The sequence below is a fragment of the Phyllosticta citribraziliensis genome (assembly GCF_038025025.1).
Source record: "Phyllosticta citribraziliensis strain CPC 17464 chromosome Unknown J3D65scaffold_8, whole genome shotgun sequence".
Classification (NCBI taxonomy): Eukaryota; Fungi; Ascomycota; class Dothideomycetes; order Botryosphaeriales; family Phyllostictaceae; genus Phyllosticta; species Phyllosticta citribraziliensis.
This window is the reverse complement of record NW_027117345.1, coordinates 1,679,774-1,703,774: the sequence shown is the minus strand read 5'-3', so window position 1 is coordinate 1,703,774 and position 24,001 is coordinate 1,679,774. Positions and strand designations below refer to the sequence as shown.

General features: G+C 56.0%; 6 protein-coding genes across 6 annotated transcripts; 3 read left to right on the top strand and 3 right to left on the bottom strand.

Annotated features, from left to right (window-relative positions):
- The first annotated feature begins 680 nt into the window (after positions 1–680).
- J3D65DRAFT_446881 (ABC-2 type transporter) lies at positions 681–5,807 on the top strand. Its single transcript, XM_066796306.1, has 4 exons — positions 681–1,782; positions 1,832–3,667; positions 3,750–4,008; positions 4,056–5,807. The coding sequence occupies exons 1-4, from the start codon at positions 789–791 to the stop codon at positions 5,470–5,472; spliced, it is 4,506 nt and encodes a 1,501-aa protein (XP_066653997.1). The 5' UTR covers positions 681–788; the 3' UTR covers positions 5,473–5,807.
- Positions 5,808–11,211: 5,404 nt separating this feature from the next.
- J3D65DRAFT_630660 (uncharacterized protein) lies at positions 11,212–11,893 on the bottom strand. The gene has a single exon (XM_066800856.1). It carries the CDS (start codon positions 11,860–11,862, stop codon positions 11,593–11,595), a length of 270 nt encoding a protein of 89 aa, XP_066653996.1. The 5' UTR covers positions 11,863–11,893; the 3' UTR covers positions 11,212–11,592.
- Positions 11,489–13,239, bottom strand: J3D65DRAFT_699780 (uncharacterized protein; the record flags this gene model as incomplete). Its single annotated transcript, XM_066804068.1, has 3 exons — positions 11,489–12,046; positions 12,099–12,383; positions 12,423–13,239. The coding sequence occupies 3 exons, from the start codon at positions 13,237–13,239 to the stop codon at positions 11,958–11,960; spliced, it is 1,191 nt and encodes a 396-aa protein (XP_066653995.1). The 3' UTR covers positions 11,489–11,957.
- Positions 13,240–14,322: 1,083 nt separating this feature from the next.
- On the top strand, positions 14,323–15,349 carry J3D65DRAFT_446541 (uncharacterized protein). The gene has a single exon (XM_066796304.1). It carries the CDS (start codon positions 14,669–14,671, stop codon positions 15,296–15,298), a length of 630 nt encoding a protein of 209 aa, XP_066653994.1. The 5' UTR covers positions 14,323–14,668; the 3' UTR covers positions 15,299–15,349.
- Positions 15,350–16,418: 1,069 nt separating this feature from the next.
- On the bottom strand, positions 16,419–17,590 carry J3D65DRAFT_669361 (mitochondrial 37S ribosomal protein uS9m; the record flags this gene model as incomplete). The annotated part of the gene is made up of 2 exons (XM_066803190.1): positions 16,419–16,510; positions 16,711–17,590. The coding sequence occupies 2 exons, from the start codon at positions 17,588–17,590 to the stop codon at positions 16,419–16,421; spliced, it is 972 nt and encodes a 323-aa protein (XP_066653993.1).
- Positions 17,591–17,650: 60 nt separating this feature from the next.
- J3D65DRAFT_574335 (uncharacterized protein) lies at positions 17,651–23,613 on the top strand. Its single transcript, XM_066797652.1, has 6 exons — positions 17,651–17,883; positions 17,966–18,155; positions 18,347–19,075; positions 19,129–19,403; positions 21,142–22,493; positions 22,788–23,613. Exons 1-6 carry the CDS (start codon positions 17,854–17,856, stop codon positions 23,221–23,223), a joined length of 3,012 nt encoding a protein of 1,003 aa, XP_066653992.1. The 5' UTR covers positions 17,651–17,853; the 3' UTR covers positions 23,224–23,613.
- The last annotated feature ends 388 nt before the right edge of the window (positions 23,614–24,001 follow it).

Sequence of the window (24,001 nt, the reverse complement as noted above, 5' to 3'; positions counted from 1 at the left end):
TTGAACTGAATCTTCCGTACAGCCAATGCCAAGCAGTTGGCCCGGTGTCCGTGCTTCATTAACCTTTCTAGACGACAGGCTTAGTCTAGCAAACCATCACCTGCATGGCTACCTGTCCAAACGCTGACCCCAAGCAAATTGGCGGCTCGGTAATGTGTTTGAAGCTTGAGGCTTTGGAAATAAATCATGCTCGAATGCCAGAGATCAGTCATCATTCTCTCCGCCAAATGCGATTCGCTGTTGAGCCAAGTGGCTTCATGTTTTGCTGTTGGCTCAGCGGTTTGACAGGGCACCCTACGTCAGCCAAGTCCGTATTAAGACATGACTAGGCTTCCCCAACTCCCGCCGCTCACAAGCGGAACGGGGGTTGTGTCACTCCCGAGCTCTAGCTTTGTTGCGGGAAACCGCACCAACCACATCCGGATGCGGGCTACACAGGGCCCGAGGGTTCCTGCTTTCACGTAGCTGGCATCCCACTTCGGGAAAACGTGTCGCGCTATACTGCGGAGGCGGACAAAGATGCTCGGGATGGAACATGCCGCCATAAACGGTCTGTTGGTAGCAGTCGACATATATAGTCGACTCCCGCAAGCGCTAAAATGTATCCGGTACCTACCCACAAAGACACATTTTGAGACATCGACCACCTGGACCCTTTTCAAAGGCCATTTCTGTGCATCTCATCCAGGGAATCTACGACAAACTACCCTTTTTGCTCGTGAGGAGCAACCTCCCTCCGAGCCCCTCCGTCACCTGCCTGGGCCAATTGTTTACACCCTTTCAACAAAATGGCAGAATCATACGACGAGAAAGAAATATCGGCCCCCCGCCCTGAGGGCCAAGATGACAGCCGGGTTTTCATGCCCATCAGATCAACTCGCCCAGACAACGATGGCTACAACTCTGAGACGGACGTTGAGAAGTCTGAAAAGTCTGACGATGACCGGGGTCCTGCCTTTTCCGCCGAGGACGAAGCCGAGTTGGTGAGATTGGCTACCAATCTGTCCAGGGGTGGCAACCGCCCCTCCATGTCCCGCCGCACCACCGGCATGAGCGCAATGGAGCGTGCGGAGCGGACAGTGTCAGCGACTGACACCATTGCCGACCTCTCAGAAGACGATCCCATCTTCGACCCAAGCAGCGATAAGTTCGACCTTTACAAGTGGTTGCGCAAATTTGTTCGCGCCATGGATGACGAGCAAGTCAAGATCAAGAGAGCGGGAATTTCGTTCAAAAACTTGAACGTCTCTGGTTCGGGCTCGGCTTTGACTCTTCAACAAACGGCTGGCTCGCTCCTCATGGCTCCCTTCCGGCTTGGCGAAACCTTTGGCAAGAAGACTGAAAAGCGGATCCTGAAAGATTTCAATGGTGTTCTCAAGAGCGGGGAGCTGTTGATCGTTCTCGGAAGGCCTGGCAGCGGTTGCTCGACACTCCTGAAATCGTTGACAGGTGAGCTGTACGGATTGCAGCTGAGTGTTGATTCCGAGATTCACTACAACGGGATACCGCTGAAGAAGATGATGAAGGAGTTCAAGGGAGAAATGGTCTACAACCAAGAAGTAGACAAGCACTTCCCTCACTTGACCGTCGGCCAGACTCTAGAGTTCGCGACTAGCTACCGCACACCCTCCAACCGTGTCTATTCATCATCGCGCGAGCAATGGGCAAAGTACGTCACGCAAGTAGTGATGACAGTCTTTGGACTCAGTCATACCTACAACACCAAGGTCGGCAACGATTTCGTGCGAGGTGTTTCCGGTGGTGAGAGGAAGCGTGTCAGCAGTAAGTACATCTTTTGGGTGCATCGACCACAAGCTAACAGCGGCTATAGTCGCAGAGATGATGGTCGCAGGAGCACCGATAGGAGCCTGGGACAACGCAACAAGAGGCTTGGACGCGGCTACGGCGCTCGAGTTTGTCAAAGCCCTCCGGTTGGCAGCGGACTTGGGAGGCTCCACGCACGCCGTCGCCATCTACCAGGCCAGTCAAGCAATCTACGATGTGTTTGACAAGGCCGTTGTTCTCTACGAGGGCAGGGAAATCTACTATGGACCGGCTAGCAAGGCCAAGCAATTTTTTGAAGACCAGGGATGGTACTGCCCGCCCCGACAAACCACTGGAGACTTCCTCACCTCAGTCACCAATCCCCTCGAGCGAAAACCCCGTGAGGGATGGGAGAACAGAGTTCCAAGGACTCCGGACGACTTTGAACGCTACTGGAGATCGTCAGAGGCCTTTGCAGCTCTCCAAGCGGAGATTGCTGAAAATGACCGAGAATTCCCAGTAGGTGGAGAGGTCGTGTCCAGCTTTCAAGATGCCAAACGCGCAGAACAAGCGAAGCACACGAACCCAAAGTCTCCGTACCTCATCTCCATCCCTATGCAAATCAAGCTCAACACGACGCGGGCATATCAGAGAATTTGGAACGACAAGACTTCTACTTTGGCGAATGTCGGCAGCAATATTTTCATGGCTCTAATCATCGGCTCGATCTTCTTCGGTACCAAAGACGCAACCCAAGGATTTTTCGCAAAGAATGCAGCACTCTTCTTTGCCGTCCTTCTCAACGCTCTCATGGCCATTTCGGAAATCAACAGTCTATATGCACAGCGATCGATTGTGGAAAAACACAACTCTTACGCCTTCTACCATCCTTTCACGGAAGCTGTCGCTGGAGTCGTATCTGACATACCGGTCAAATTCGTAATTGCGGTTTGCTTCAACCTGATCCTCTACTTTCTGTCTGAGTTGCGAAAAGAGGCTGCCCAGTTCTTCCTGTACTTCCTCGTCGTCTTCATCTCCATGTTCGTCATGAGCGCCGTCTTCCGGACCATGGCTGCAATCACCAAGACCGTCTCACAAGCCATGGCGCTAGCAGGAGTCTTGGTCTTGGCTATCGTCGTGTACACGGGATTCGTCATCCCAGGCCCTCTGATGAGAGACTACCTCGGTTGGATCCGCTGGATCAACCCGATTTACTACGCTTTCGAAATCCTCCTGGCCAACGAATACCACGCGCGCGATTACGTATGCTCCGAGTTCGTCCCAACCTATTCGCCTCTGGAAGGCGAAAGCTTCATCTGCAATTCCCGAGGCGCGATTGCTGGGCAGCGGACTGTCAACGGCGACGACTACATCAAAGCCGCTTTTGATTATTCGTATTCAAACGTGTGGCGCAACTTTGGAATTCTTTGCGCTTTCCTCGTTGTTTTCATGATCATCTACTTTGCCGGGACGGAACTCAACTCGTCTACGACCTCGACTGCCGAAGTTTTGGTGTTCCGCAGGGGTCACGTCCCAAGCTACATGGACGACTCCAAGGCCTCTGACGAAGAGCAGTCCGCTGCCGATGTAGTGACCAAGGAAAGTGCCGAAGCCGATGGCGAAGCTGCCCTGGCTCCTCAGAAAGACATCTTCACCTGGCGGGATGTGGTCTACGACATTGAGATCAAGGGAGAACCGCGCCGCCTACTGGACCATGTGTCTGGCTGGGTCAAACCAGGCACTTTGACCGCTCTTATGGGTGTGTCAGGTGCGGGCAAAACTACCTTATTGGATGCTCTCGCGCAGAGAACAACGATGGGCGTCATCACTGGTGACATGCTTGTGAACGGGAAACCTTTGGCTGAAAGTTTTCAGCGGAACATTGGCTACGTGCAGCAGCAAGGTACGTCGTCACCAGCATCAACAAGCATTCAACTGTGCCCTCATCCACTGTCAAGGACCATTCGACTGACCACCACATACAGATTTGCACTTGGAAACTTCGACAGTACGCGAAAGTCTGCAGTTCAGCGCCAGGCTGCGTCAGCCAAAGAACGTCCCCGAGTCTGAGAAGTTAGCCTATGTCGAAGATGTCATCAAGTTGCTCAACATGGAAGACTTTGCCGAGGCAGTCGTTGGTGTTCCCGGCGAAGGTTTGAATGTCGAGCAGCGAAAGTTGTTGACCATCGGAGTGGAGCTTGCTGCAAAGCCAAAGCTTCTCTTATTCCTCGACGAACCGACCAGGTCAGTACAATTTTACCAGTCATGATCATGATGCTAATGCAACACAGTGGTCTCGACTCGCAAAGTTCCTGGGCCATCTGTGCCTTCATGCGCAAGCTTGCCAACAACGGTCACTCCGTCATCTCCACGATTCACCAGCCTTCGGCTATCCTCTTTCAGGAATTCGATCGTCTTCTTTTCCTGGCAAAAGGAGGCAAAACCGTGTACTTCGGCGATATCGGTCCCAACTCGCGAACCATGCTCGACTACTTTGAATCCAACGGAGGCCGCAAGTGTGGAGACGACGAGAACCCTGCTGAGTACATGCTGGAATGCGTTGGAGCTGGTGCCACGGGCAAATCCACTCAAGACTGGCATGAGGTGTGGAAGCATTCGAACGAAGCCGGGGCCGTCCAAGACGAACTCGACCGCATCCATCGCGACATGCTTGACGAACCCGTCGCAGGCGAGAACGAAGAGGGCAATCAGGGCGAGTTTGCCTTGTCGTTTCGCTCGCAGCTTTACTGGGTCAGCCATCGCGTCTTCCAGCAATACTGGCGCATGCCAGGCTACATCTGGGCCAAGATTGCACTGGGAGTCTCCTCCGGTCTCTTCATTGGCTTCTCTTTCTACAGACCCAACACTTCGCTGCAAGGCATGCAAAACATCCTCTTCTCCGTCTTCATGGTCTCGACAATTTTCTCCACACTCGTCCAACAAGTCATGCCTTTGTTCGTCACCCAGCGGTCTCTGTACGAAGTGCGCGAGCGCCCGTCGAAAGCCTACTCATGGAAGGCCTTTCTCATCGCGAACATCATCGTCGAAATCCCATACCAGCTGTTCGTCGGGGTTTTGGTCTTCGCCACATACTACTATCCGGTCAACGGCATCCAGTCTTCGGAGCGCCAGGTGCTGGTCCTTCTTTACTGCTGTCAGTTCTTTGTGTTTGCCAGCAGTTTCGCGACCATGTGCATCGCGGGACTTCCAAATACCGAGACAGCTGGTGCCATCGCAACGACGCTGTTCGCGTTGATGCTGACTTTCAACGGCGTCATGCAAACGCCCAACGCGCTGCCCGGCTTCTGGATCTGGATGTACCGTGTATCGCCCTTTACCTATTGGGTAGCAGGAATTGCGGCAACAGAATTACACGGGCGGCCCGTTGATTGCTCGTCGGTGGAAACCTCCGTCTTCAACCCACCAGCCAACATGACTTGCGGCCAATATATGGCGCCATACCTGGAGACGGCGCCCGGCGCCCTGCAGAACCCGGACGCGACGGCCGACTGCCGCTACTGCAGTCTGCAAAACGCCGACCAGTTCCTGGCCACCAGCAAGATCTACTGGGCTGACCGCTGGCGTAACTTTGGCCTCGGCTGGGTCTACGTCTTCTTCAACATTGGCCTCGCCACGCTCCTGTACTACTACTTCAGAGTTAGGCCGGCTACCAAGTCGACGAGGAGGATGAAGAAGCAGAATGCGTAGAGGCAAGACCGTGTGGTGAAATTGCTTCCGCGCGCTGTCTCAATGTGTTTCTTTTTTTTTCCTTGTGTTCCTTTGTGACAATGTCCTGATAGATTGGTCTGCTTTGTTTTTTTCTCTTTGCCTCACCTGTACCCTTTAACTCACAGACTGTCACAAACTTTTCCTTCCTCTATTCACATATTCCCTCCTTGTCTATACACGCAGATTCAGCGAGGCGTTCAGGTTGAGAAAGGATGAGAGTGTAAAGTTGCTTGGACACACTTCCCAAGTTGTAGGTGCTGTGGACTTGCTATATCCTGTAATGAGTGCTATAATGTCAAGATACTAGAAGACACAATTCAAAAGTTCTCCTGCATTCGAGAAGGAAGAAATGTGACTACTGTGCAAGACTCGGGGAACTTTCTAGTCACGTCCAAGACGTGATAGCTCCTGACACTTCGGCAGCGTTCAGGGAGCATTCATTCACTACCGAAGCATCCAGTCATCTGTCACGGTTTCTTCCAGTCGTAGCCCTTCCACACCAGAGCCTTCTGGAATTCAATCACCACGAAATAGTCACAAGGAGCATCCAACCCGCCAGTCGCGGAAACGAAAACACAAGCCTCGAAAGGCAAAGCCCACCGCCTGCACCTACAACTGAGCAAACGAACAACGCGTCCACGCGCCACACTCCACTAGCGCAAACATTTGATTGTGACTGTGGGAGACTCAGTTGCCCGACTGCACGGATACTCTCCTTTCGCGAAATTGCAGACGTGGTAAGAAGGTTACTGGTGCTGTGATTTGGAGTGGCAGTCACCTTCCCCCGGGGAACCATTCGCGCACTCGCTGCCGCCGGAACTATGAGCCTGGAATACAGTCGAAGCGGCTGGAGCCGCGAAAGGCTCTGGCGACGGAGTCGCAGTCGTTGCTTTCTGCGCCTTTTTTATTTGACCAATGCCGTCGTCTTCAAAGCCGTCAGAAGAGTCGGAAGGAGTACGATGGAGAAGGGGGGGAGGGAAGAAGATCGCCGTGGCCGAGTATGGTCGTTGTCCCCCTCTTCACTGAATCGAGTCTTTACACGGTGCCGGCGACGACGACAACGAAGATGCTAGCCTTGTCATAAACGTCACTCGCTTTGGTGGCTGTCTGGACAAAGACCGTCTTTTTGGTGGAGTTTCTGGTGGCCGCTCAGATGGACCCGTCATTAGTTGGCGTGATGGATAGAATTTGTAGTCTCAGAAGCAAAGTTTTGATTAAGCGCGGTCTAGGAGCAGTCAAAGGGAGCGTAGGCTTGTCGAGCATGAAGATACGGCCGCTGACTCAAATTGCCAAAGGTTGGAAAAGCCGCAGGCCCCGGGGCTACATCTAAGGAAAGATGACATGGCAGATCAGGTCAAGATAATGAGGGTGTAGAGGTGGACGGTGAGGGGTACAGAGATGTAGAAGCCGCGCTGAATCTCCCAGAGACAGGAAGGGGAGTGAACGAGCATCCGAATCCGAATCCGAATTCGAGCTAGAATCTCTAGACGCACCGGAGGATTGAGAAGCGCAATATCCCCCTTTCAAATTGGGCTCCCACTCGTGTACATCACAGCTTTCTTTGCTCACAGCTTGCGGCTCACAATGGACTCGTTAATGAATTGGGCAGGGAATGCAGCGTCGGCGGACTGAAGTACACTCCGTGCCTCAATTCTCCTAACTTGTACTCTTGCGTGGTGAGTGGCTCTCGCACATGCGCTGAACCCCCATCAAAATACTGCCTCAACTTTGGAAACACAAAGCCGGCCAAGACGCAGCAATAAAGGCACGGTCCGACGGGAGCGCAGCGAGAAAGCGGGCCAGTTGAGCCTCACGGGATGGGCTCAAGGTTCAGCGGGCGGGTGAGCATGCAACGGCATCATGCAAGTGTTCTATGATCAAGGCAAGGAAGCTCAGGAGGCAGGCCGGCTTCTAGAAAAGAGGCTGAGCAACCTGTGTATCATGGCATCCCAGGATACCTATTTCGCGGAGGCTCTGTTTCGATGATGTGGCGGAAGGGAGACCCTGCATTTGATGCCGCCGGGTGTAGGGAAGGTTGTTTGGCGTTGTGCGTGACGTTTCCGGTCATGTCATTCCTGAACTGAGTGAGCCCGGAAGAAACGAGATGGATGAGACGACGGCCAATGACATGTGGATTGCCGTGATTGATGAATGAAGAAGCCGTCCGGCTCAGTCACGAGCGTCGTATCCACCGTCAGTGATACGGAAGTCGCTGATTCTGCAACACCAAGACAGGAAGGTGCAACTCTTTGACATCGTTTGTCGGGCCGTGAGCACGAAATGTCCACCGTCCAGCGAAAAGTCAGGACGCAAAAAAAAAAAAAAAAAAATTCGTGGCGTACCTCATTGGATGCAGTCGAGATGACCGAGCAAGAAATGTCTCAGAGCCGACAGTCCATCCCAGCGGGACTAGTCAGCGAGCTTCAGGATAAGTCCCTGCAGCGGCGCCTGCACCCAGCACGTCGGCGGAAGTGCCTCGTCCTTGTATGGAGGCGCGTGGATGACGAGGGACTCCCAGCGGCGCAGAGACCGCTTCCAACTCTTGAGAAGCCAATCTGGACAAATGGGCCATGTGAGGTCTCAGATCTTTTCAGGCCTGCTGCGCAACGGGTTCCGGGCAGGTCAATCGAACGACGAATGATGACGGCTGGATGCGTAGCTGGCCGCTTGGCTGCCGCAGCGGTTCTTCATTGATCCGAGGCCAAGCTACAAATATGGCCGTGTGGTGTGGCATTGTTGATGGGCGTAGGGGGAAAACAGGAAAGCTGTTTGGATGAGACCTTCGTCGGATGGAACTCGGTCAAATTTTAGGATTCCTGCCAATCGCATGAACAACTTGCCTGGTTGAGCCAGCCGACGTCGGTGGTATATGGTCGGCGACGCCGTCTTGAGGGCTGGGACCGAGAAGGCGAACTTGCAGTTTTCATGGTGGTGGAGAAAGTCCTGGGCACAGACGACAAGAATGGCAGAGACCCTGCGTTGATTACTGCTTTGGCGTGGGGCGGGCTCGGAATAAAGCCAATGATGCCGTCTCGCTACTGGTATTTATAGATGCTTAAGAATCAGGAGCAGCGAATCAGCACTTCGTCTCCTGCATTTCAACTCAGACTTCGAAGGCAACATGAGCAACGAGAGCAAAAATTCTGACATGGCGCGTGAGTAAGCTGAGAAAGACGACCTGTGATTGAGTCTCGGGCCGCAACGGGTGTCGCCACTGCCATCATAGTATGCGCGGTGGTGAAAGACACTCTAGGCACAACTACGACAGCGAATGGCAGTCTCTAAGCGCAAATGTGGCAGCTAACGACAGCTCCCCAGGCTCATCGGATGTAGTGAACGAATACTTCATGGATGCAGTCCTGGTTCCAGGCGTTGTCATCTCTGGCGACACCGAACATGATGTTGCCATCAAAGCCTCGGCGTTTGTTGATTATTTCTTGTCTTGTCCGTTGCGAGAGTTCACAGAGCGATCTAGGAGTATGGCTGCTGCGTCTGGGGCAGCTTGATCGACGATGCTGACGTTCGGGGCGCCCGGGTTTTTCTTTGGGTGCCGAAAGACGAATAGCTACTTGCGAGTTACATACGCATTTTGGTGCGCAATTGCTGGCTTTGCCGGAATGACGCAGCTGAATGAAGGGAGCAACAGCAGGCGCAGGGAGCGTCTTGTCAGCTTTTGCATGCCTGAGGTGGTTTCCTGGAAATGATATTCGGCCGCATCCGAATGCCTTGACAAACGGGGCAAAGAACGCATCTAGACCTGGGGTTTTCCTTGCATGTGGACTCGCAACATCAGCGGGCCTCTGACGACTCTGAGAGCCAACAAGCCAACAAGCCAACAATCAGTGCGCGCCGTGTCCCACTAACGAGCAGCATAGCACGCACGGCGTGCGGTCGCAGTGCTGAAACCAGTCTGGAAATCCCTGCTCTTGTTCCCTCGGCCAGGGGCACATGTTTCCCACAAGTCCCACGTTGGACGTGCTTGATCGGTGTTTGGGAGGGGCAGTGTGCAGATCTCATTGCACTGCTGCTCTACGGGTCTCTCTTCCACAGCCAATATTTCATCGGCAACCCCCAATGAGCGTCAGGCGAGCAGCCAAGTGGAGATGAGTAGTATGTGACGCGCCCGCGATCCGCGATGTGCAAGACTGACACAATTCCTCGGATACTGGCTGGCGGGAAGGCCGAAAAAATTGCTCGAGTGGACGGAAAAACAAAACCTGGGCTGGACTGATTCTTGCCATTGAGAGAAATTGGTCTGTTTGAGGTTAATCTGGCGACATGAATGGACGATGTGATGATCTAGCGTCAACAAATCCGTTTGCTCGAGGCGATGGGAGAAGAGGGAAGCGGAAAGAGCGCATGATGCGAGCAGTGACAGCAGAGCAACTTGCTAGCTGCAGGCTGATGACACCCTGGACGCCTCACAGCAGAGGACCGACGACGTGGGATTGGGAGCCATGACCAGCACAAAAGCAAAGTTGTGCCTGGTAACAGTGAGAGGCGGCATCGACGCGTACCTGTCCATTGATGGTCCACCACATTTTGGCCAAAGCTGCAAGGACGCACTGGCTGAGGGGGGGGGGCTTTTTTCTTCCCTCTTCCTCTTGTCCCATGACCCTTGCCGCCAGCGCCGGAGCGTGTTCCCTGGCAGCAGCAACGGCAAGCGAAGGAACCATGGTGGCAGGGAATTCAGGAGTAGCAAAGTGCCGCAAAGCCCATGGAAATTTCCGGCGGGCCGATGGACGAGGTCGCGGGTGGCAGAGCAGAGGAGAGGAGAGGCAAAGAGGTCGAGGGGCGTCGCGTGTGAGAAGCGAGAAACAACGCGGCCCGCGTTGTCGGAGACGAGCGTCTGGCGACAGTTCGGCAAATCATGGCCGTCATCATCTTTGGATGGTACCAGCTGTTGAAGGGTGTCTTTCGGTGTGTATTATGGTCGTGTCTTCTAGGAGCAGACTTGGTTGCAAAAGTCGCGGACACAACACCAAGCCAGGAGAAGATAAGAGACATTGATGCACCCCAATAGGCAGCCTGTCTGGAGCTCCTATACGCTAGACTTCTCCGGAGCATTCCCTCGTCTACAAGGCATAGTGAAGGAGCTTTCATAGGCTCAAACTCGCGGAACTCGTGTTTGCTCTTGGTAGGTGGCTGCAATGTTTAGGACCAAGAGGAGTACTGGGCACATGGACACTTCCTGGCCGGCGCAAGGTGGCGCGCGTGCATTGCACCAAAGCCCTGGCTGCGGAACAGGCGTCGACGGGCATTCAGCAGTCAGCCAGAGGCGCGAGCTCACCTTGCGAAGCTGTGCAACAGGTACAAGGACGCGCTGGCAGTCAGCTGCGTCACACGCCTCCCATACTCGCAGCAGCGACTCGGTGCGGTGGAAAAAGCAAATGCCAGGCTGGACAACAACAAGCCTCTGTACAAGACGAACGTGGGAGCCTCACTCTCACCGGCCGCAGCAACCTCCTCTCGTCCGTCGTCGTCAAGCACAAGACTCGCGACATGGCCGTGGGAGGTTGCGCCCGCAGCGGAATCAGGGTCGGTGGATATACTCTTGCTTCTTTGCCGCAGACGACAGCAACCACTGCTGCCAGTCGAATAATTTTACACAAACACGTAGTCAAGACAGGCAGATCCAAACCAAGCCATGCGTAGCTCGTCTCGTCTCGTCCGTCGCCTTTGCATCCGTCTCTTCCAACCAATCGCTTGCTGCCCAACCAATCCCTGCCCCTCATTCGGGCCCCAGGCCGCCCACCCATCCTGCTCTCGACTCCTCCTCTTGGTATCTCCAGCGTGACAAGAAATTGAAATCCCTCCCATCGTGCGAGGTGCCAAAGCCTCTCCTCCCCGGAGCCCCCGCTCAAAGACACGAGAGAGATCGAGGAAGACATCAGCTGCACAGCTAAGCCACCTTCGACGCCTCCCTTGCGCTTGTACGCCAACGCCAACCATCATCGTCGTCCCGTCATCACAAACCCGGCCCTGCCATCTTTTTTCTCCCTCCAGGCCCTTCCCCAGGCGCACCCAGCCCGACCCAAAACCTCGACTGCGGACCCAGCCCCCATGCCAGTCCATTACTCGAAGCTCTACCCTCCCACCCTAGCGCCTCGCCCGAACTATGCTCGATATTTGTACAGTGACAAAAAGAACCTCCTCGAAAACGCCACAACCCACATACCCCGCGGCGTTTGGTATATTGGACACAATGGGAAAGTGATGGAAAAGAAACGGTCGGCGGAGGACTAGGACCAACGCGAGACGGTCCGGTGCGCTGAAGATCCCGGCACCAGCAAGGGAGGATATGCGTACAACGAAGGGGAAAGAAAAGAGGGACGTGGTAATGTAAATAGAAAAACGGTACGCAGCCATCTGGCGTACAATATAGAGATCAATAAAAGCATACGCATTCATCATTGCGGGGGCGTTATCGAGAAGATGGCTTTTGATCGTAACGACGTTGCTCCTCATCGCCTCCTCGCGGTAGACGTCGTTTGAGCGCCGGCACTGCCGGCTCCCGTGTGTTCCTCGAGCAGATCGAGGCACCTTGTGAGGACTGGCTCAAAAGTTAGCAAGCGTTGCCCGTGTTGCTTGGAGTGTGGACGAACTGGCAATGATTTCCTCCTCCCAGACTCCCATTTGGTAGTCGACCAATCCATGCTTCTCCATGTTGTCGCAGAGGCTCACGAGCTCCTTGCCCATGGACTCCATGAATTCGTAGTCCATCATGGTCCTCGGGGGTCGTGGGGGTTGTCCGGACTCGGCCATTTCCTGCGACATGTCCTTTTGCGATTGTAGGATGCTCAACCAGGCCGTGTTGAATTCTTCCCACAGCTTCAGGCGGTCCTGTTGCATGGACTCGTCATCTCGAACTAGTCCTATTGTCAATTCAGCTGCTCAGTTCGTGCAATTTCGCGACCCACTTGGCTTACCCAAAGCCTCGGCGTTTCCCAGCAGCCATTTCGTGATTCGGAGCAAGCAGGTGCCGCCTTCGCTGAGGCGACCATCGCGGATCAGTTCAAAAGTCCTCTTGACCTGCGTCTGGTACTCGGCGTAGGCATTGTCCCAATCCGAAGACGCACCCGAGGCCGGATAGTTTGGTTGGGCGTATGCTCCGTGCGAGCCTCCCTGCGTCGGATCGCTCATTCCAGTGGCGTACGCGGGGGCAAGAGGATCCCGTCCGACGGGACTCTGTGTGGTATAAGAAAGGTTCGGGTACTGTGATGGCACGTTTTGCGCGGCCATTCCAGCCGCAGGGGCGCTAGTTGGCCCACTTTCGCCGGGCACACCATAATACTGCTGTGGAACTCCAAATTGGGTTGACAACACCTCTATTGCTGCAGACTGCCGCGGCTGGTACTGTTGCACGGATTCGTACGGGGACTGCGGAGCCGCCTGCTGCTGGGCCGGCACATTGTACATCATGTTGGATGCGTACTGCGAGTATTGCTGGGGCGTTCTTTGCTGATCTTGGCCGTACTCGGGGGGATACTGCAGCGCTCCGGCCTGGATGGACGAGCCTACAAACTGCGCGCCTTCGCCGTAACCGCCGTAGCCGTACCCTTGTCCGGTTCCTGCCCGTCCGCTCGAAGGCGCGGAAGATGGCGATTGCTGCGCCGTCAATGGATTCTGTCGAAAACGGTCGGCTCCGCTTACGGCTGGATACTGCTGAGGCTGCTGGATGAGTCCTTGTTGTGGAGCGTAACCAGGTGGATTCTGCTGCCTCTGCCGACGGTCATTATTGTCCATGCCAGTCGACCTGCCCTTGCGAGAGGGATCTATGGGCGGATCGAGCGCACCCCTTTGCCCCTGCGGCGATGAAGGAGGAGTCGCGTAGACGGCCAGCTTTCCAATTTCTGCTCTGATTCTGGTCTAGTCGAACGAAACACGTCGAGTGGGTCGGCCGAGCAAGCGAGCGGTAGCGTGCGAGCAGGCTGCGAAGTTGGTTTGCGGCCTCTGGGACGCGTATCAGCGAGTCAGAGCTGGTGGGTTGAACGAGAGGAGTTTGACACCTCGCAAAGGTCTGAAGTCAGCGACTGTGTGGGATATTAAACAGACGCGACTCAGGCCCGACGCAACAGAGCTACGGGCCAATGACAGGCGGAGTTTGCACCGTTGAAAGAATGGCGTAGCAGCCTCACAGTCGTCAATGATTGGCGCAAGGATACCCTCGAGGAGAGGGGATGGGCAGCACGAGTGGCCTCTGGTACCTCGATCGAACAGAATTCGGAATGACCCTTCTTGAGGCGGAGACTGGCGGGTCGCGTCAGCGAGGGTGGGCCGGCCACAACGCGCAGGCTGTGCCTGCCCGGGTGTCAAAAAACAAAGCTTGTGAAAGAGCGGGGAGAATCCTTGGACGGCGAGGAGAGCGGTGTTCGGCAGGGCTGCGAAACGGGATGAGAAAGGGCAACCTTGCAAGATATCGGCGGACGAAGAGGAGACGCGCAGGAGGCGGCGCGATCCACGCCTTTCTCGGCCTGAAGTGAAGAAGACGGAACCTTGTCGCGTCGGCCAACGTCGAGTCGTCGTCCCGCGGCCCGCAGGGAAGGTGGATCCTCGACAGTGAGTGAGGATGGATGACGGCAATTTTTTCTTGCTTTCAAGCAGACAACCGAGAGGGTGATTTTAAAAGACGGCGCGTGTGCAGGATGGGCTTCTTTTGGGAGTGGAGGTAGTGGCGAGGCCGTCACTGCTGGAAATTCGAGGACTGGGAAGAGGTTACTGAGGAGGAGGATGGCGTTCGGTGAAGCCCCATTCGCGACCTGACGGCCCCGTTTGTACAGACGGCCACCGGGGGAGGTGAGCTGATCGGCTCGGGATCGCTCCTAGGGCTGGCCTGGAGCTGGTGGTTGATGAGGACGGGATCAAGGGTGATGAATGAAGCAGGGCGCCGCCAGGTCAGCCAGCGCACACAGCACACAGAGAGGGCAACAGGGCAGACGAGAGCAGGTTTACGCTTTTGTCAACATCTACCACAGCCGCGCGCCGGGCGCCACGACGCGACGCCGGGCTGCTTCACGGCTCACGGCTCTCGACGGCCAAGGGCTCGTGCGAGACATGACGGGATGAGATGGGGTGCTATGGCCAGGCGAATTGAGAGCAGCGGCCAGTTTGCGCGCAGTGGTCGCCAAGGTGTAAGAGGGAGCGATGTACGATACGGGTAAGGCTCGACAGGCGGATGTGCAGTAGTGGTGGTGTTTGGATTTTCAAGGTTCATGTTGATGGACAGGCAAGGCAGACGAGAGAGAGGAGCGCAGAGAGGGAGGAAAAGCCCGAGGTAGCTGCGACGATCCTCACTCAACCACCACCTCACCTGCACGCGCTGGACCTCACCACCTCCAGATACACCCATAAAGCTCCTCACTCAGTCCGGTACTCATCATCTCGTCATCTCCCGGGATGCCACCCACCCACGCCCAGGAACCAGACTTCACGACGCACGCGCGCATCTTGCACGACCAGCCCTGCCAGGCGTCGCAGACGACCCCCCGCCCCAGGCCAGGCCGAAACACAACGGAACACAGGCTGGACTGATGTGCCGATGAAATGCGATGCGACGCGATGGCCGTGGACAACGAGGCTTGCCGTCCCGCTGCGCTGCGCTGTGCTGCTGTCGACGCCTTTGCGGTGCACAGGCACAGGACTCATCTCCACAGCCATCGTCTTGTCGATCCCTCGCCCGGATCGCCCTTTCAAGCCTCGCCGGGGTGCCGCCCTATCCCGCCGCCCTATCGTAGATCTCGACAACCGCAAAGGAGGGGATGTTGGGCTGCGATTCATGCGCCCGCATGCGCTGCTGCTCACTTGACATGGCTGTTTTAGCCTACGGCCTCCGCTGCCTGCGCAGCGCACTGAGGACGCCGCGGCAGTCTTGCTGTGGTCGGCCCAACAGTCAACCGCGTTCGTCGTTCATTTAGAGCCGTGTGGTATCACGGATCGTCCAACGGCTCCCGTCGCTGCATCACGTCGACCTGCAAGGATCCTCGTCAAATTGCACCATTTCTGCTTTCTAGAAGCTTTCGTTTGCTTCCGAGCGACATGGCCCTCTGCGGACTCTGCCAGCTCCGTCTCAGGCCCGGCAGCGCTGACAAAGGGCGACCCTGAATCTTGTCTCTGTGCGACTCGCCCGTGACATTGACAGCTTCGCTTCCAACTTTGCACCCTCTGTGTGGCTTGCCCATGCATGGCGCTCTGCTGCTCATGTCGCCAAATCGCAAAGCCACTGGGCGCAACCTCCGGCCGTGCAGTTCCATTCGACCTATCGCAAAAGCCAGTTTTCAAAAGCATATCTTTGCCTTTGGCAAATTCTTCCGTCCCCTGGCCTGCCACCAACCGCTATGGTACACGGCTGGCAAACGGGCCGAGACTGAGTGAGCAGGATCAATTGACGTCGAGTGCGAGGCAGATGATGCTGTCATCACAAATCCCCCGCGACTCCCTCCAGCTTTGCCCATCTCCCCATGCCGTGCCAGACGACCTGCAATGCAAACGAGTTTCACCAGTGCTCTCCCTGGTCCTTCGGGTCTAGACCGCTTCATCCGAATATATACGCTGCATGGGTCGGCCAACATGCGTTCAGGACCCCGAGCGAGGGCTGTTGCAAATAGACTTCCGCCTTGTGAGTTGTCTCTGGCCCGAGCTGTTCCGCTATCACATCACCACACATGGCACTGACTCGATGCAAACAATCAATGGCTCTGCAATGTGTTTGGTTTTTCTCCTTCTTTCGCGACCAAGCTCCAAACTCTCAAATACCGCGGCACATTGGCGCTCTGCCGGCAGGGGGAGCGGTCTTGATCGGCTCGGTTGTCGCCATTTGGCTGAAAAGGAATCTTGACATTGACATGATTGCCATGGAAAACGGTTTTGATCCGAACCCCGTGTGCGGAATTGACACTGGTGAACCGGCATAACGACTGTCCCACCTCTTAACGCTTGACCCAAGCGGGCATCTTGCGAGCCTTGGTATGGCCGGGCTTCTTCCTCTCCACCTGGCGGGGATCCCGCGTGATGCATCCAGCTGTTTGAGACACCAAAAGTTAGCCATTGACCCTAGCAACAACTTTCTTGTTTCGAGCTTGACAAAGCTAGGTACGAAGTCGCGAAGTGAGGCAAACATAGGGCTTTGTGAAATGCAATCAAATGCGAGAGCGAGGCGCGTGCCTCGACTCCGAACAAAACAAAGTGAAGACGTGTTGCGTTCGGGGTTGTCAGGCCTACCTCTTCTCAGAACAGTTTTCAAACCTGGCTCGTGTACCAACAATGCTCTTGCCACGGCCACGGTCAATGCCTCGGCCCAGCCTGTTGTGCCACCCCCCCTCACAATGGCAAACAGGTTGTAGTTGCTCAGACGGTTTGTAGCCTTGAGCGCCCACAGCGCGCTCTCGCGGTCATGAAGCAGGTGGAATGCCTCGTGCAGCGGCTTGCTGTTTATTATGACTTCGCCATCACCTTCAACCAGCCACGCGACAGCCGAGCAAGTCTTTCTGCGACCAACGCCCTTGCCTCTTCCCATCTCATCAAGTATCTTCGGGGCGGGCTCTCGCGAATAGGGGTTGATCGGTCGCTTGTACCGTTCCAACACTTGAGAGACCTCCTCGGGCATGACCGTGGGGTGGATGTAGTTGAGCCGTTGCAGGAGCTGCTGAAGCCTGCGCCATCTCGAAATTCTAATGCTCTCGGGCGTTCCCATCGATTGGTACTCGTCCAAGCTCTTCCAGGCTACTCTGGGCGCCAGAAGCGGATCAATCTGCGGCCATGTTTCGTACTTGCGGACGAGAGCTTGGAGCTCGAGAAAGTCGTCGGTGAATCTCGGTCTGCCGGTGAAGTAGGAGGGTGACGCTGGGACGACGCGCACCCTCTTCATCAAGGCATTGTGGAATTCGTCGCCTTGGCCATCAAAGTCGATTTCAGGAGCGGCCTTGACTTTCTGGTCATCCTCGAGGAACTCGGCTCGACGGGAGATGCAAGTCGAGAAGGATGCGGTCGAGTGTCTGGCGGTGGGTATCGTCAGCGCCGCGGGGCTGATGCGCGGTGCGATGGGTTGAATCAGAGAGCCCGCGGCCCTTCGAAGGCCGGTGACGAGCGTCGAGCCCTTCATCGGTGAGAGTTGGCGTTGGACAAGGGAAGCGATTGATCTGGTTGTCGAGTGGACATTTCTCGCGCGCTGCTTGAGGCTCGGCGCTCGGGCCACACTAGCTTCGCGCTAGCCCCTCTGTCTCGCAAATTTCTAGCGACTTTGCCTGCCACACCACCTCGAGCTAACAACACACCTCCACAACTCTCTGCCTGTCTAGATCAACGACAGCGGCTTTTGCAATCCCCACCTCTTCAATACCAGTCGCTTCAATCAACACAGCAGCCATGTCTTTCGGCAAGCTCTACGGCTACAACGTACGTGTTGTGGAGCTCTGTTGCAGGGCCGACACCAGCCCCGCGATGACTCTACTCGCTCAGTCTGCTAAAACCTCGACAGGGCCAGCCGCGCACGCAGCCCATCATCGCTGTTGCCAAGGAGAACGGCCTCGACATTGAGATTGTCGAGACCAACCCCGCCGAGGGCGTCTCTGCCGACTACCTCAAGGTCAACAAGCTCGGCAAGATCCCCACCTTTGTTGGTGCCGATGGCTACAACCTCTCCGAGTGCATTGCCATTGCTGTCTACGGTATGTCATTACCAATCGCTCCGCACCCAAATGGACCCTTTCCCAAAGATGAGCACACCTATCAAAACAGTTATCCCTGTCTGAAAATTACTGTTGAGAGATTTTACTCTGATGTCCTTTGTCACCAAACTTTTTATCAAGAGCCCGCACATGAGCCAGTCGCCTCTGAGCAATTGCTAATGTGCGCACAGTCACCTCCCAGAATGAGAAGACCACTCTCCTTGGCAAGACCAAGCAGGACTACGCCTCCATCCTTCGCTGGATGTCCTTCGGCAACTCTGAGGTCCTCCCCAAGCTTGCTGGCTGGTTCCTCCCCCTGATTGGCAGGGCTCCCTACAACAAGAAGGCCGTCGAGGAGGCCCAGGCTGGTGCCCTCAAGACCATCAAGGTCCTCGAGGAGCACCTGACGGTCAACACGTACCTCGTCAGCGAGAGGCTCACTCTTGCCGACATCTTCGTCGCTAGCATGATCAGCCGCGGCTTCCAGTTCTTCTTCGACCCCAAGTGGAGGTCTGAGAACCCTGCCACCACCCGCTGGTTCCAGACTGTTGTCAACCAGCCCATCTGGACCGCCGTCTCTGAGCCGGCCATTCTCACCAACGAGGCCCTCAAGAACGTTGCTCCCCCCAAGAAGGAGGCCCCCAAGAAGGAGGCCGCTCCCAAGAAGGAGGCTCCCAAGGCTGCTGCCGAGGAGCCGGCGCCCGCTCCCAAGCCCAAGCACCCCCTTGAGGCTCTCGGACGCCCTAGCCTCGCCATTGACGACTGGAAGCGCAAGTACTCCAACGAGACTGACACTCGCGCGGGTGCCATGCCCTGGTTCTGGGAGAACGTCAACCTTGACGAGGAGTACTCTATCTGGGCTGTTGACTTCAAGTACAACGACGAGCTCACCATGACCTTCATGAGCTCCAACCTGATTGGTAAGGTTCAGCCAGTGACGTTTTGAGGAAAGTCGGACTGACAAGGGTTCCAGGTGGTCTCTTTGCCCGTCTCGAGGCTAGCCGCAAGTACCTCTTTGGTGTGCTCTCCGTCTACGGTGTCACCAACGACTCGATCATCAAGGGTGCCTTCCTCGTCCGCGGCCAGGAGGCTATCCCCGCCTTCGATGTCGCTCCCGACCACGAGAGCTACAGCTTCACCAAGCTCGACCCCAAGAGCGCCGCCGACCGCTTGTTCGTCGAGGACCAGTGGGCCTGCGACAAGGGCATCGAGGTCAACGGCAAGACGTACGAGTGGGCTGACGGCAAGGTCTTCAAGTAGACGAGTTGAAGACGGTAGAGACGAGGGCTGTCGGACCGTTGCATTGCTGCGGGCATAGAAGGGCTTCTCCAGCATTGCTTGTTTTACGGCGGGATGGGTTTACGACGAGTGCTGTTTTCAGCAAAGGTTTACGACATGATGTGCTGTAGCTCTATGATAGGCAGCGAATGGGCACCAAAAAATTGATTCCCCCAACTTGACAAGCAAGCAGCATCCTGGTATTGCTGTGAACGTGTTCCTGGATGATGGGGGCTGGTTGGGGCGTGGGGTCGGCAGTTGGGATTAGTGCATGACGCACAGGAGATCTGTCTGCTGGGGTTGCGGTGATCTGATCGTGGGTGGGATGGTGGACCTGACGGGACCTGATCTGGAGGAAATCACATGACGGGGACTGGGATGTGCACGGCAGTGGAGGTGGACGAGATTCCGGGGAGTGCCAGCTATGACGCGAGTCGCGCAAAACTGCGACTGGACTGGACGAGGACTTACACAGCTTGGGAGCGCGACACGCGCCACGACCTGCTGTGCCGCCGACTCCCCTCTCCCCATCTCGCCCTCTGTTCCTCTGTCCCTCTCTTCCTCTCTCTTCCTCGACTCCTCTGCTCGCCCAACTCCATACTTTTGATCCCGCGGCCGTTCCCTCCCCTCCACTCGCCCGCGCGCCTGCCACCACCCGCGTGCTTATCCATTGGTCCCGGCACCAACCGCTTGGCTTCAGGTCCTCGCAGGGCGCCTGCGCGCCGCCGTCGAGCCTGTCAGGTCTACTCAACTCTACGCCTTGCCTTACCGCACCACAACGGCCCGCCCTCCTCCCAATTTCCTTTCCTTTGCCATCGCTCTCGTCTTTGGGTTGGAAAGAGCCATGCTCGGCACTCTTTGACGCACCCCCACACGATCCAGGTCGACCGGCCCGCACCACGTCGCCCGCCTCGACGCATTCCACGACGCGATCCCAGCGATTCCAAAACCCGTGCGCCCACAGGGACCGCCTGCTGCTATCCATAAGCTGGTGCCTATCGCAGAGATTATAGGCGCAAAGGTATATCCTTTGAGACATCCGCTGCCAGCCCACGTCTTTTGGCGCATCCGACACTTGCCTCGATCCAAGACCATCTAGCCAGTCCTCGCTGCAGTCACTCCGCTACCCGCCTCAACTTTTGGCCTGCATTTGCCAATCTGTCTGAGGCCTTGCTTCGAATACGGTGCACCCATCTGATCATACCCAAGGGTCGGATGCCACTGGTCTTTGTCCACGGCCACGTACCAAAGCCTCAGCGCCTGAAAGACCGACACTAGAGACCCGTCATTCGACACCTCGAGCTTGCGCAAAGGTCAAAGCCGCCCGCCCAGATTCCAAGCATCCGGACGGACGGGCAAACCCGCTTCCATCTCCAGCCAAGCTGTGGGCTGGCCATACCAACGGTATCCGCGCGAGACAAGGGGTCCACACTAGCACGAACAAGACTTGCGCTTGGTAGAACCCCCGGCTCCTCGCCGACTTCATGAAGAAAACCGATGGAGACGCGGAGCACCCCCCAAAGGATGCAGCCATTCAGGTGATTTGTTTGGTAAGTGTTGGATAGCGGGACAAGCTTTGCTGCAACGCGGTTGAGTGATTATCAAGACTGTTACCAGATGCGCCTCGACTGGTGGTTCTGCCCATCTTTCCCACCGCACAGTGATTGACAGGGGAGAAAACGATGGCTCTGCTGACGGCGAAATGTAGGGAGCCGGTGGCGGTCCGAGCGAAGACAGTGTGACGGGCTTTCTGGTACGGGCTACGGCATCGAAATGGTCCAAGAACTCGATATTAGCCGTGGATGCAGGGACCCATTTGTCGGCCATTACCCGAATACTGGAGCATGACTTTCCCACCGTCGATCAAACCAGTCCTGTCACGGCAAGGGTCCATTTCGATGAAACGGACGAGTCCCCCAGCCCTACCAACACGGGCTCCTCGCCGCAGGACCTCTCCACAGACAACAGCTCGGACGGGGCTTCATGGCGATCCGCGACGCCTCCGCCTCCAATCACTACGCTCGAGGCTGGACCCTTTGCTGGATTGCCATTTCCAAATGTGTCGGCACGCGCAAACGCGGTGCATGTCGTTCGGGAGCATGTGGCTACATATCTCATAACACATCCCCATCTGGACCACCTGTCTGGCTTCGTCATCAATACTGCCGCATTCCACAATACGTCGAAACCCAAGCGCCTCGCCGCGTTGCCTTTCACTGTGAATTCGATCAAGACTCATATTTTCAATGACGTCATATGGCCAAACCTTACAGATGAGGATGGCGGCGTTGGATTTGTCACGTTCCAAAGACTTGCCGAGGGTGGAAACATTGCGTTGGGAGATGGACACAGCAGAGGCTTCATTGAAGTGTGCGATGGCTTGGGCGTCAAGGGCTTCAAAGTCAGCCACGGGAACTGTATGAGAGGACCTGGACACATCCACCGGGCAAGCAGCGCCCAAATGTCAGAGACTGGGCTGAATACGCTCGCGCATGGACATCCTGCGACTGCGACGGATGGCAGATCGCTTTCCATCTCGCAACCGTCGCAGCCTGGGACCCCTTTGTTCTCAGCACAACAGCCGACCTCTATGCCGCAGATTGACGGGGTGCAGCAGTGCATCATCGACAGCTCTGCCTACTTTATCCGCACAGAGTTGGGTTCGCCTTACAGTGCCGTCTCTTCCCGTCCAACGCCTGCGCGAGAGATACTAATATTCGGCGATGTCGAGCCAGACACGCTGTCTTTGTCTCCGCGCACGGCCCATGTTTGGCAGGAGGCGGCGCCCAAAATCGCTGCGGGTATCCTCACAGGCGTCTTCATTGAGTGTAGCTATACAGATGCGCAAGGAGATGCTGTTCTGTTTGGCCATCTTGCCCCGCGACATTTGATCGCTGAGCTGCAATACCTGGCGGACATGGTTAGGGAAGCGCGCAAAGAGCTTGAACGCGAGCGCGAAGAACTTCGTCAAAGTCGAAAACGCAAGCGTAGCGGACCCAATGGCTTTTTGTCTGGCAATGAGGACGAGCACAGCCGACGCCGCAGCCGCTCGCGCCAGAAGTCGGTGGCAGCCAGCCAGTTGACTGCAGCCGCCCTATCTGCGCGCACCTCGACAACCACGGTTGAAACTACAACAAACAACACCTCTGCGGCCTTTGCCACATCCACAACGCCGCAGCTACTATCTCCTGGTGAGCGCTTGTATGCGCGCGATTACCTCGACACGCCCGTTGCCTCCGCAACGAGCACTCCTGGTCCAGATACGCCTCGTCTACACCCGCAACAGCAGGCGGTGACACACCAACAACCTCCAACCCCGTCTCTCTCTATCTCCGTCGCTGGCGGCATGTCGAGTGCTTCCCCAATCACTGGCGCCGTAACTCTAGATGGAGCAGGAGCAGCAGCAGCAGCCCACCAGCCCACGCTCAACCATCACCCTCTCCCCCATCCACATCCGCTCAGCCGCCGCGCTTCCTTCATGCTGGGGCCATCAGAACATGCTCCCGCGCCGACAACCAGCACTATCGCCACCCTCACGGCATCGGCCGCCACAACTACAGTCGCAGCGGCAGCGGCATCGGCATCGACTGCGCCGCCTCCGCCGCCACCGCTCAAAGGCCTCCGCGTCATCATCATCCACGTCAAAGATACGCACACGGACGGGCCGCTTGTCGGCGAGCGGATCCTTGCCGAGCTGCAAGAGCACGAGAGGGTCTGCGCGGAGCAATTCGGAAAGCCGCTCGGCTGCGAGTTTGTCATCAGCAAGCATGGTGGGAGTTATTGGTTTTGAGTCTTTTCTGAGCTGGTTCTCTTGGGCTTTTTGGTGTATTTGACGTGGGAATATCCTGGCTTGAATGGGTTTTGGGATTGGATATAGGGGGTGGGTGGATGGGTGAATGGGCGGTTCTGGGGTTGCATGGAACGGCACGCACTGCGTTGGACTGGACTGGATTGGAACGGATTCGCTTGGACTTTTTTCGCTTTGCTTCTTCTTCTTCTTCTTCTTCTTCTTCTTCTTTTGGGCCTTGCTGGGCTGTTGTTTTGCCCCCCTATCTTGTCTCACGACGGCATGAATTGACTGAAATAGGATGGATGGATGAACGAGAGGCACCGCACGTTTGGTAGTCAGGTAAGATAGGGTAGTCCTCGCTTACATCAATCACAACCACAATCAAAGCAATGGAACATGTTGAGTGTGAAAGAGGGGAAATGCTCTGTCTGTATAGGAGCAGGCAGGTTTCGTATGCCTGAGGGGTTTCAGGACAAGGTGGCTTAATGCGCTCCGATGGCGGTAGTTTAGAGCGTCTCCATAGGACGCAGAGAGGGGGACGGCGAGCATTCGTGTATTCAGCATTGGCTGGACGAGGACTGACAATCCAGGTACCCTCCGTACATGGACCGGTTGTCGTTTTGCAAATTCTTCTTGAGTCGCATGGAAAACAAGACATCTAGATTCTAGTATGGTATCTATATCTGCACTTAGCTAGACGGCATGTCATGGAGTGCCCGAATTACATTCCACGTCCCGGGTATATGTGAAAACAATTTGTCCGCACGTGGTCGAAGTG